The 12514-nt window shown below is 41.6% G+C and overlaps 1 protein-coding gene and 1 long non-coding RNA gene across 2 annotated transcripts in view; both read left to right on the forward strand.

The window, feature by feature from the left end:
• The first annotated feature begins 256 nt into the window (after positions 1-256).
• The window catches only part of LOC136835935 (uncharacterized), a 32009-nt gene continuing 19751 nt past the window's right edge, over positions 257-12514 (forward strand). The window contains exon 1 of the long non-coding RNA XR_010852305.1: positions 257-1166. This is a non-coding gene — a long non-coding RNA (uncharacterized lncRNA). The remainder of the gene's footprint in view (positions 1167-12514) is intronic.
• LOC136835934 (uncharacterized) lies at positions 10391-12398 on the forward strand. Its single transcript, XM_067099812.1, has 3 exons — positions 10391-10547; positions 11911-12015; positions 12168-12398. The coding sequence occupies exons 1-3, from the start codon at positions 10423-10425 to the stop codon at positions 12307-12309; spliced, it is 372 nt and encodes a 123-aa protein (XP_066955913.1). The 5' UTR covers positions 10391-10422; the 3' UTR covers positions 12310-12398.

Here is a 12514-nt window from a genome sequence, read left to right on the forward strand (position 1 = left end):
AACAGCAAGCGATTAGCTAATTTTTATATCTAAGTTCTTGAGTCTTTGAGAGTGAATTTTAAAATTTTTCTTCAGTTTTAAGCTTCCACAATGTTCTACTTTTGAACAGAATTGTCTTATTAAAAGAAAAACTTTATATATATATATATATATATATATATATATATATATATATATATATACATATATATATATATATATATATATATATATATATATATATATATATATATATATATATATATATATATATATATATATATATATACATACACATGCATATTTATAAACACATATACATATTATATGTATGTGTGTTTGCGTGTATAAGTATATAAAACACGGAAATATAAACTTGTTTTTCATAATTTTTAAAAAATATATTTTGTCCACATGACGTTGTCACCTGTTTTATTAAAAAAAACAAATCCCTGCGAAATGTCTGATTTCATGACAAGCAGACTCCACCTGTGTTTCTGAAGAGCTTGACGAATGGTTGTTCCATTGTCTTGAATATTAATGCCCACTACAGATGGCTCGAAAGAATATTAATGTCATAAATCTTACGTTGTAATTTCTAGATTATTGGCATGATGAAGAAGAAATTGTAATTACTACCATATTGACATGATGAAGGAGGAAAACGGCAAAGCATCTGTGTAAACGCTGAGGCACTGGACATCTTAGTAGGTCACAAAAGTAGGTCCGTTCACTTGAGGATAATAATGTTCATTATCGTTAACATCTCGATGGAATTTCTCTTGTCAAAGGAGCAATTACCTTTAGGTTGCTGATTACAACGGGGCCTTTATAAGGCTCGAATAGTTCGTCTTGGATTTAGTGTCTTGCAGGATCGCTTCCGAAGTTCATTGATTCTCTTTCTTAGCTGCTTCCTTAACAGACGTCTGAAGTTGGAGAAAACGTTACCTCAGGTTTTCTGACTTACCGGTCTCCGTTTTCCACAGCTTTTCTCATAAAAAATAAAAGAGATCAAGTCTCTTGTTATCATTTTTCCAAAGAAAGAAATAAACCCACCATGAAATTCTCAGGAATTACTTCCGTCGAAAGCTCGTGGTCCGTCGTACTACGACTGTTAGTTTTCATCCATGCCGGGTCTCTCGTGAAGTGTCTCGAGACTCAGGCAACTGATCTGGTTACTGATGTAGGTGAGTATTACTTCGTCGGACTGTATGAGTGTATGTTTACAGGTTTTTAAAAGCAAAGGTTAATTAATATTGCTAATTCTTAACGAGAAACACTATGGTCTATGTAAAATTTGTTTCCGCATTAACTTGAATGTTTGTCAAGTCTATTTTACTTCCCGCTCGTCAACATCTGTTCAAAGGATATACAGTATTTCACTTAAAATCCTGTCAAGTTTAATTTTTTAAAATAAATAATGATTTCTGTCAGGCAAAGTTACGTGTCTTTCATTTGTGCATTCATCCACCTGGTATATTTTTCTTTCCATGAAATTTGGAGAATAGTCTTATGTGGAAAAAGTGTTTTCTGAAGTTTCCAGACTATTCTGGTGGTACTTCGACCTTGACGGCAACAGTATAAAATTCTCAGGACAGGCGCGGGTAGGTTCTTTTTTGCTAACTACCTAAGGCTCAAAATGCCTGTTCATTTCTAGTATCTTTTAAACTTTCCTTGTTTTGCTCATATTAATTTGCCAATTGTAATTAAAGGTATGAATTAATACAATGAAAAGAAATTTAGTTTACATTTCTCCACCCAGAAGCTGCACGAAAAGGAAAATCGCAGTCTCGTTTTAGGAAAACCTTCAACTCCACGGGAAAGGATCATTCGAATTCATAGGCTTTTACAGCAAGTCTCCTTTCAGAATGTAAAATCCCCATCTATTTGGTCTCCAAAACCATCGTATTAAGAAGCAGCTCCATGTATGAAATCAGGGATAAAGTAATAAATATGGTGGAAACCTTTTAAAAACCGAGTCCCAGGAACTTACGTGAAACCTTTTTACTGGGAAATAGAGGACAGTTAAAAATGTGTCCAGATCTCTCATGAAAGTCTGATCAGATGCTTGACAACGGTCTGGACGGTAAGTGTGAGTGGCCCTTGAAATGGTACTTTTTCAAAATTTTCCAAATTTCATTAGTTTGTTTCAGCTATCCATGTGGTAGTAGAATTTGCGTTTCATTTTCTAATTCCATTCGACTTTCTACGGATCCTATGATGAACCTGCACAGGGAAATGGATTTTCTCGTGCGTTTCCACCGGGTGGGCTGATTCCAGATATGATGGCAAATACCTTATACAAGAAATTTCAGGAGTGACCCTTTTGTGATAAAGGATGGAGAACAGACAAAAAATTAGACAAGCATATAGACAGATGGCGTAGGAGTAGAGAAAGAAAGAAATGAAAAAGGTAAGAAGAGGCAGTAATAAGAAATTTTCAAATGAAGCCCATTTTCTTAGCTTCTGATACTTGACATCCTTTTGCTTAGGTACAGCAGACAGATATATCAGAACTATCAGAGCTTAGCTGTAAGTTAAGACTACAGTAATCAGAATCAGAGATGGTCAATACTCCCACAGACACAAATTAGGTTTTAGCTCTCGAGTATTCCCCAGTCCTCTCAGGATATCTGGTCCACCCTTTCTTGGGTCACAGGGATTAAAGTGCTGACTCCAGAAGAGTAAGAGTTATCCGAAGAAACAGCTTCACGTCAAAGGGATGGATGGCGTGGACTTTTCTCATCCAACGTTTCTGTTGATAGCCGTTTTTATAAACGTTATCGTTGATAACATTTTTTTACAAGGATTTCCTGTGAAAATCTTTGTATGATACAAATAACATAATCTCTCTCTCTCTCTCTCTCTCTCTCAGTGTAGCGATAGTGTTCTCCTTTCTCAGAAGAAAAGCTTCAAGGATCTCAGACAAGAAAGTCACGTTCCTTAAAAGCTATTGGACCTCAACATGAGTGATTTAGTACCTGGTGGTCAGTCGATTATTTCGTAAAATGCTACCGGCGGTGGTCAGAGAAATGAGAGAGAAAAAAAATTATGCTAAATGAAAAGATGCATCCAAAAATTAATATATGTGTATACACACACACATATACTATATATTATATATATATATATATATATATATATATATATATATATATATATATATATATTTATATTTATATTTATATTTATATATATAATAAGGAGCCCTCTATGGGTTATTCCCTTAGTCTACACTACTTATGGTAAACAGACATTCGCTCTCAGCAAGAAATTAGAAATATAAAGACTGTGCTTGTTTTTTAAATAAAAAAACAGGATAGGAGCTGATGAATAAAACTGAATCTATTCATTAAGGTAAAGTTTTTGACATGCTGCAAACGCACATCATCTAACGGTAAGTAATGACAACGACCATTCCCCAAAATATACCATTAAAAACATAATTTTCGCAATTATTTATCCTGAAACGCGAAAGGCCTTCATGAGAAAATTTCCTTATAAAAAAAAAAGTTTGTTTAATTACATTTTCATTGTTAGCTAAATCAAATTTTTTGCGTTGTTTTGGATCTTCGAGGTTTTAAAAACCTGTCATGATCACTCATCGGTAATTTATCGCTGTCACCGATTGGGTTTAATTTCAACCTAATGATTTATTGATATGCAAGAGAAAGAGTCGCCATGTTCATTACATATATTACCCACCCCGAGCTCTTAGGGGTAATAGTTTAGTCTGATGCTTTCAGTTTTTATCGATATGAACGTCAATTACCATGGCTTTGAGGCTGGGAACTGTATTCCGGTGTTCTTAGGCAAATACACAGCAGGTATAAACAAGCGAAAATTTAACCTCAGCAGTAAAAGTTAAGTATACCTTAGTTTAACCAGACCAGACCACTGAGCTGATTAACAGCTCTCCTAGGGCGGGCCAGAAGGATTAGATTTATTTTACGTGGCTAAGAACCAACTGGTTACCTAGCAACGGGATCTACAGGTCATTGTGTAATCCGAAACACACTATAACGAGAAATGAATTTCTATCACCAGAAATAAATTTCTCTAATTCTTCATTGGCTGGTCGGAGAAACGAACGCGGGTCCAGCAGAGTGCTAGCCGAGATCGATACCAACCCGTCCACTGAGGAACTGCCTCAGCAGTAGTAGCACCCAAATGTCAAATCTATTTCAGGAAAGTAACAACCGGATGAATAACATAAACACTTTTAAATGGTATTGTGTAAGTCGAAAAATTATGCACCCATTCCTCTTTCATCGTACTTCCTTATCTTCTACACCGATGGCATCGCCATTACCTGTTAAAAAAAAATAATTTTAATTGTAAATTTGTGTTTCAGAAAACACGATGGTATTTCAAGTGGTAAGAATTTTATCTGGGTATATTTCGTTATCTCTTAATCAGAATACTTTAAAAGCCTTGTAATGTTAAAGTAAAAAACAAAAAAATACGGTAAGTTAGTAATCGGTGGATTTTCTTCGCAGGCCGGAGGGTCAATGATGTCCCCAAGTGGCTGGAAGAAAACGACCTCGGAACTTCAGTGGCTAAAAAGAGGGCAAGACGTTTCATCTCATTCCCAAGTGGAAGCCAGGTTACAGTGAGTAGCTGTGAGAGAGGTACGAAATAATGAGCAGGAAGACAAGTACAGCAGGTTTATTGATGAAAGCGAGCTGCTTATAAAGCGGGATGCGGAGGTCTGCGTAGTTCGCAGAGACCGCTGGTGAAAAGACTTACAGGTGACCTGAGGTCAAACTAATTTCTTACAAAAACAGGACAGGTTCATACAGAGAACATAGTGATCAATAATGTCTGACACATAACATAAATAATTAGTTGCTTGTACATAAAGCACGATTGTTTAGAAAGACAACATATTTATAGTTTACAACTATGATGATAAATATACGGGGTGCGGCATAAGTAACGCCCTTTGTTTAAGTGGAACAAAATTAAAGCCTTTTTGATTATCCTTTATTTTTTCGAACATGAATGTATTGCCACAGGTTAACACATTAATATAATATATTAACAAAATTAATATAATGCTTATTCGGTTTAATAATGCTCAATACAAATGAAATCAAACCAAATAAAAAAAAAAAAAAAAAAAACAAAAGATATAAAGTTTTAGAATTTAGTCATTTATTTGAGATGTTCAAAATGTTCCCCTTCATGTTCCATAAAATTCTGAACTCTACCAGCAACACTTTTACAAACTTTTTACACATTTCAATGGTAATTTCAAGAAAATTTATCTGAAATTGCATTCTTTAATTCTGGAATTGTTTTCGGCTTAAGATTGTAAACCTGATCTTTCAATACACATGAAAAAAAAGTCCGGTGGTGTTAGGTCTGGTGAACGTGATGGCCATTCAACTGGTCCTCATCGTCCTATCCATCGACCTTCAAAATTTTCATTTAACCATTCCCTAACTCTTATCCCATAATGGGGAGGTGCTCCATCCTGTTGAAAATAAATATAATTTTGATTTTCAACTCTTGACCAAAATTCCGTTTGTAGCATATGCAAATAATTACCTTGATTCACAGTACTTTCAAAGAATATCAAACCTATTAATCCCATGCAAGAAATGGCTGCCCAAACTGTTACTCCTGGTAAATTAATATCCTTTCCCAAGATGACATGAGGATTATCATTGCTCCAATACACGCAATTATGGCGATAGATATGTCCATTTAACTTAAAGGTTGCTTCATCTGACCACCATATCTTGTCAAGGAAGGTTACATCTTCATTAACTATAGTCATAAAGATTTCACAAAATTGCAATCGTCTATCTTGATCTCCATCATGCAAACTTTGAAGCACAAGTGGAATATAAGGTCTCATCTTTAGCTTCTTCAGCATTCTGTGAACACTCCTATCACTAATTGCTAACTCTGCAGAAAGACGCCTACTGGATTTTGGAGGAGAACGCAGCAATGATTCTTGTAGTTCATTGGACTTTTCTAAGCTTGTTGCAACAACTGGCCTAGCCGCTCTTTGAGCATCACTTATACTTCCTGGGGATTCAAATTTTCTAGTCAAGCTTGTGATATTTCGGCTTTGCACCCTTGGGATGTTAAATTCAGCTGATATCAATCTTGCGGTTTCAGCACCATTTTTATTGTTTTAATAGTACAATTGAATTGCTTTTACTCTCTGTTCCTTTGTTAATCTCATGGTTGTATAAAATATCTGAAAAATGAAGATTTAGTAAATTAATTAAAGAAAATAATAAAGAAAATATACATTATAAGATATATAAAATTAAAAAGGGTGTTACCTTAGGTAGATGAGAAGGCACTGCAGAAAACGGGATGTTCTCTATAGAGAACGCGTTGAGCGGGGACTTTACAATACTCTTCCCCACCCCCCCACCCCCGAACAAAGGCAACGTCTGATTAAACCAGGTATCTGCTGGGGCGACGAAGGGGGCCTCGCTTTCTCGATGTCAACTGGAGAGGGCGGTCGCCTTCCCCAGTGTCCTCTGCAGTGGTTTGTTGGGGGTGCCTTTCCATCAGGTTTCTGGGTTTTTAAGGGACGCCCTTGCCTCCTTCCTGCAACCGGGGTTGTTTGAGGGGCTGCTGCATCCCGCAGGAGGTCTTGGGGTCCGCCTCCATTGCCCCCCTCCAGGAATGCGGGTTTGAGACGATCTACTGACACCCAGTCTTCCCGCCCATGGATGGATATTCGGAATGCCTTCTTGTTCCTTTCCAGTACAAGGAAAGGTCCTCTGTAGGGTCTAGTAAAGGGTGGGCATACGGCGTCGTCCCTGACGAAGACGTGGGTGACGGAGGACAACCCGGGGGCCATGAAGGGGGATGTCCTGTTGGTGAATGTCTTTTGGCATGGGACGAACTTTCCAACCCTGTCACGGAGCCTCTGCATCCCTATGCCGTCCCTGTCCTCTGCGACGAGTTCCCCTGGGACTACTAGAGTCTCTCCCCATAGACTTTTTCTGCTGAGGAGGGGTTGCCGTTGGCTCTGGGGTTCCTCAACCCGAGGAAGCCCCAGGGCAGCTGGTACTCCCAGTTTTCGGAGGAGCAACGAGCCATGAGGGACGCCTTCAGAGACCTGTTGAACCTTTCCAATATTCCGCTGGCTGCAGGGTTGTGGGTGGTGGTGCTGTGGTGAGTGGTCCCCGGCTGTACGGAATCGATCTCGATCCTCGAGAGGGCGTCAGCCACCAGGTTCTTCCTGCCAGGGAGGTATTTGATGGTGCAGGTGAACTCCTTGATGGCTGCGAGGTGCCACTGCTGCCTAGAGGACCATGCGTCGCCCAGCTTCGTGAAGGAGTGGACCAGCGGCTGGTGGTTGGTCCAAATTGTGAAGGGCGTCCCCTCCAGGAGGAACTTGAAGTGCTGTACCACCTGGTATGCTGTGAAGAGTTCTTGGTTAAAGGTGCTGTAGCGGGACTCGGCGGGGTTTAGCCTCCTACTGAAGAAGGCGATGGGCTGAGGGGTCCCTCTGATGACCTGTTCCAGGACTGCTCCTCAGGCGACATTGCTGGCGTCCGTTGTCAGCTGGAAGGGAGCACTGGGGTCTTGGTGGGCCAAAGATGTTGCTTTGGCGAGGGCTGCCTTCGTCAGGAGGAAAGCCTTCTGCTGGTCGGGGCCCCACACTAAAGTCTTTGGACATCCCTTCAGGACCTCCGTCAAGGGGGGCCATGGTGTGAGCAATCCCCGGGATGAATTCTTGCGCGGCCCCCCTGATGGAGGTAGGGGTGGGGAACTTCCCAACGGCTCCGACCTTCGACGGCATTGGGCAGACGCCTTCTGGGGATATCTTGTGGCCCAGGAACTCCACCTTCTTGACGTCAAAGGTGCATTTGTCAAACCTGATGACGAGGCCACTTTCAGCAGGCACTGCAGGACCTTTCAGATGTGTCGCAGGTGTTCCTCCCGGGATCTGGAAAAAATGAGGATATTGTCGATGTAGCAGACGCAGAATTCCAGGTCCCCCAGAATGCTGTCCATCAATCTCTGGAAGGCCGTGCCCACATTCCTCAGGCCAAAGGTGGACGATGGCAGTTTTGGGGATGTCCTCCGGCGCTACTGGGGTCTGAAAATAAGATTTTAGTAGGTCCATTTTGGAGAATATCCTGGCCCTGTGGAAAGAGGCCGTCAGGTCCTGCATGTTCGGCAGGGGGTGGTGGTCCAGTTCTGTTGCCAGGTTCAGCCACCTGTAGTTGCCACAGGGCCTCCAGGAGGCCCACGGGCTGGGAGCCTTTTTGCATATGCCCATCGTTTCCATCTCTGCGAAGGCCTTTTTGGCCTCATGAAGGTGCTGCAGGGGAAGCCATCAGAACTTTGCGTGTGTCGGTGGCCCCTTCGTCTTGATATAGTGGTATATCCCCTGTTTGGCAGGAGTCCCAGGCATCTGGTGGAGCTTCGGGTTTGAAGACCTCCTGGAACTCCTTCAGGAGGGAACCATACTGGTGGGGCGCGATGGAACAGATGATGAACTCCCAGCTGTACCTCTGGCCAAGGATGGAGATCGACAGGAGCTTGGTGCCATAGGAGAGGATGGGGGACCCGTTTGCGGCTCTCAGGTAGGTAGTCGGGTCCGGCAGGCGTCTGCGGTCCTCTCCTGAACGCATGGCTCCAGTGTCGACCAACATCATCCTGCTGGAAGATAAATAAATAATGGACGTAGAACTTAAATGGTATGGGGCCCTTGGGTGTTTTTGTTGATGCTGCCACGGCAGCCTGTGGGGTTGGCCGCCGCCTCCTCCGTTTTTTGAAGGGAAGAACCTCTGGTGGAAGTAGCATAACCCCAGCCCCTCCCTCTTCTGCTGGTGGGACGACCTTTTCTGCTCGATGGAGTTGACAGGCTCCGTGGTGGGGTCCTCCGGCAGGGGGCAGTTGGCAGAGTGTGCGGGCGTGGTCGTCCGCTTTTCCGCCTTTGTGGAGTCCATCAGCTGCTGCGGCAACCTAATTAGGTCCTTGACTGGCAGGGTGTACATGTCCGTGATCTGCCCACAGACCTCCGGCAGTACTGCCACAGGAAGATCTCCCTTGACAGACTGATTTCCTTGCGCCTGCCGCTGCTGTCAGTCTCAGGGAGGAGGAGGAGGTCCTGGAGGGCATGCCACACTTCCAAGAGGTTTCCCTCCTGCTGGGAGTTGAGGGCAAGGTCGAGGGTGCGGGCAGTTCTCTTGGAGACCAGCAGGGAGCAGGTCTCGACAAGAGTGGATTTCAATTCTTGGAAGGTGGCGGGGACCGACATCGTTATCAACCAAGGGGCTATCTTATATATCTCCTCCGGGAGGGCATTAATGGCGATGTTCGCCTTCAACACCTCGTCAGTCAGGCCTGCTATTCTGAATTGCCCCTCAAACCTGTAGAATCAAGACACTGCGTTCTCCCTGGTGGTTGGTCTGTCAGGGGGGTCATCGTGTGGGGCGGCGGTACTGGTGTGGAGGTGCACGTGGGAGGGGGTTGCAAGCGGGAGGTGTCCGCCTCCGAAAGGTTCACGGTAATCTGTACATGGTTGGGAATGTCTGCGTCCATGGTCATTTCACGGTCCGTTAATGGCTTCTGGGAACCACTACGGGGGTCACCACTGTGAGAGAGGTACGAAATAATGAGCAGGAAGACAAGTACAGCTGGTTTATTGATGAAAGCGAGCTGCGGGATGCCGACGTCTGCATAGTTCGCAGAGACCGCTGGTACAAAGATTTACAGGTGACCTGAGGTCAAACTAATTTATTACAAAACGGGACAGGTTCATACAGAGAACATAGTGATCAATAATGTCTGACACATAATATAAATAACTTGTTACTTTTACATAAAGCATGATTGTTTAGAAAGACAACATATATACAGCTTACAATTATGATGATAAATATATATTCCGATCGACCTTGGGTCGATGAGAAGGCACCACAGAAAACGGGATATTCTCTACAGAGAACGCATTGAGCGGGGACTTTACATAGTGACCAACGATGTTTAGCATGTTTCAATGACTATGCTATGATAAATAAAGCCTTGAAATTATTTACAACTGTCTGAAAGTAATAACACTCCTAATTCTTTGATCTGCAGCCCTTCAAGATTTGTAGATCTGAAAGACTGTGATTACTTTCAGCTTTTAGGGTAAACAAAGTTTCAGAAATCATTGTAATTGCTGTAAAAATTACTATAAAGCAGTCTATTTTTCTTATTAGCAGCCATGTAAAATCTCTTCCAGATTTCTTCAAGTTTTCTAACCGATAAAGTTTTAGAAGTATTATAACTACACTAAGTTAAAACAATCCTAACTTACAGCACCTCAGAATTCATGTGGCTTAAAGACGGGTGTGTGCGTTTTAGAATCAAAGGTTTTTTTTATTGTACAGTTTAATAAAGATCCTTTTCCCTTCTCAGGTACTTTCTACCTTAACCGTACCTTTGGCAGCAATTAGCGCCCCGAGTAACATGGAAATGATAAATACCCTAGTGTTTTTGTTGCCAACTAGGAGCACTGCGAGTGGAAGGAACTACAAGAACAGCAAAGGCGAACGCCAGCACATCTACTCCCAAATGGAAAATTTCCTGAATGAGTAAGTTGATTAGCGATTTGCTTCCTTGTCTTCATCTTTGGTTGTCTTGCATTTCTGAAAAAGTATTTCGTTTTCAGGCTTAGACTGAATAATTTATGACAAGCTGTCAGTAAACGAAAAGGTTTACAATTGCTGCTTGTTATATAGCAGTTTGAATAACTAGACATTGTCCTTGTAGCCATAATTATTCAAAGTTCCACGGATGATATTTGCTGGCGTTGGGAGGTCTACGATGACTCCGTTTGAATTTTTAAACAGTGGATGGGATTTGAATATAAGTGTTGACTGGTGTAAAGGTAATAAGCAGTAGGCCTACTGATGACATTACTCTAAGCATCTTGCTGCTACGGTTGCCTGGATAGACTGTGGTGTTTAACAATCATTAATCTCCACAGATTTTGGCACCACTATCACCTCTTACCAGGGTGATGACTCATACACTTGAAACTTAAATCACATATTCTCCTTCCCCGTAGGGGGGTAGTGCCGTCAGTGCACCTCATGCGGTGCACTGTAGGCATTACTCAAGATTCTTTGCAGTGTGCCTTCGGCCCCTAGCTGCAACCCCTCTCGTTCCTTTTATTGTACCCCCTTTCATGTTATCTCTCTTCCTTCTTACTCTCCACCCTCTCCTAACAATTGATTCATAGAGCAACTGCAAGGTTTTCCTCCTGGTACACCTTTCAAACCATTTACTGTTAATTTCCATTTCAGCGCTGAATAACCTCATAGGTCCCAGTGCTTGGCCTTTGCCTAAATTCTATATTCAGTTCAGTCCATATTCTCCCTGACAGTTCATAGAATTATGTCCTGAGATGTACGTATTGCAGACCATCGTCAAAACTCGAGTTTTCGCCTGTATGCTGAATTCAACGCTGGGAAATACTGGGATCTGTAGTGTTGTCCCTCCTCGGAAAAAATCTGTTCACGCTTTCATTCCATTTAACGGCAAATACAGTCTCTTTCAGCATTTTACTTGTGGTTGGATGGGATATACTTATTGCAAAAAACTGGTTTACTGTAGAATAAAAGAAAAGCTGCTTTCATACGGCAGATTTTTTAAGAGAGAGAGAAAGGCAAAATCTGTCCAAAAACAATGTTTTGCTGAGTGACTTTGCCCTCAGTCAGGGATGTTTGACGGGATCCAAACATTTATCCGTATGCACGCAAAGTTAATTATTATTTTGAATATCACATTGATACCACGTTAAAATTACAAAGCATTTGATGTATTTTTTGTGGATTGTAGATAGAAATATCTCGTTTACCCTGTTATTCTTTTATCATTCCTCACGCCTCAGCCATCCACGGTAGACTTAGACAGAGGTTTTTTTCTTATTTAAAGTGGATTTTCTACTTTCAGCATGGGTTACAATGGACACGCATGCACACTGCGCACTCTCTGCGAAATAGCCGAAACACCTTTCGAGCAGAGCCTCTACGGTGATATCATCAACCTCATTTTGTCGTGAGTTTATTTTCGTTGACCGTGTGGTACTAGTAACAACTTCATGATATTTGTATGACTGTGCAAATGCACAGTGTTTTGCCTCCTTAAATGCTATCTATAATTTGTGTTATCAAGTATGCTAGGAATCTACTTTGTATTTTTTTTTACAGAGCTTCTGTGAAACCAGAACCGAATGCCGTTTACGACGAGTACATGACAGCTGAATATTATGGCAAAAACTACGGCAACTGTGCTGCCATATACACGTCCTGTCCCAACTCTGTTTTGGATATAATGTCTAACGCCTTCTAGATACAACGAGAAGAATCAGTAGCCTCTTAATCAGGAAAACTCTTCCGTACTATCCAGCTTAGTCCATAGAGAAGGAAGAAAGACTCATCCATTAGAAGAGAGATTATGTTAGTGTATCATAATTATTTATTTATACAACTTTGGATCCTTTAACCATTTGTAGTTACAATTGCTGTATTAATAATATGCAATAGAAGTGGTAAGT

The sequence above is a fragment of the Macrobrachium rosenbergii genome, chromosome 55, assembly GCF_040412425.1.
Source record: "Macrobrachium rosenbergii isolate ZJJX-2024 chromosome 55, ASM4041242v1, whole genome shotgun sequence".
Classification (NCBI taxonomy): domain Eukaryota; kingdom Metazoa; phylum Arthropoda; class Malacostraca; order Decapoda; family Palaemonidae; genus Macrobrachium; species Macrobrachium rosenbergii.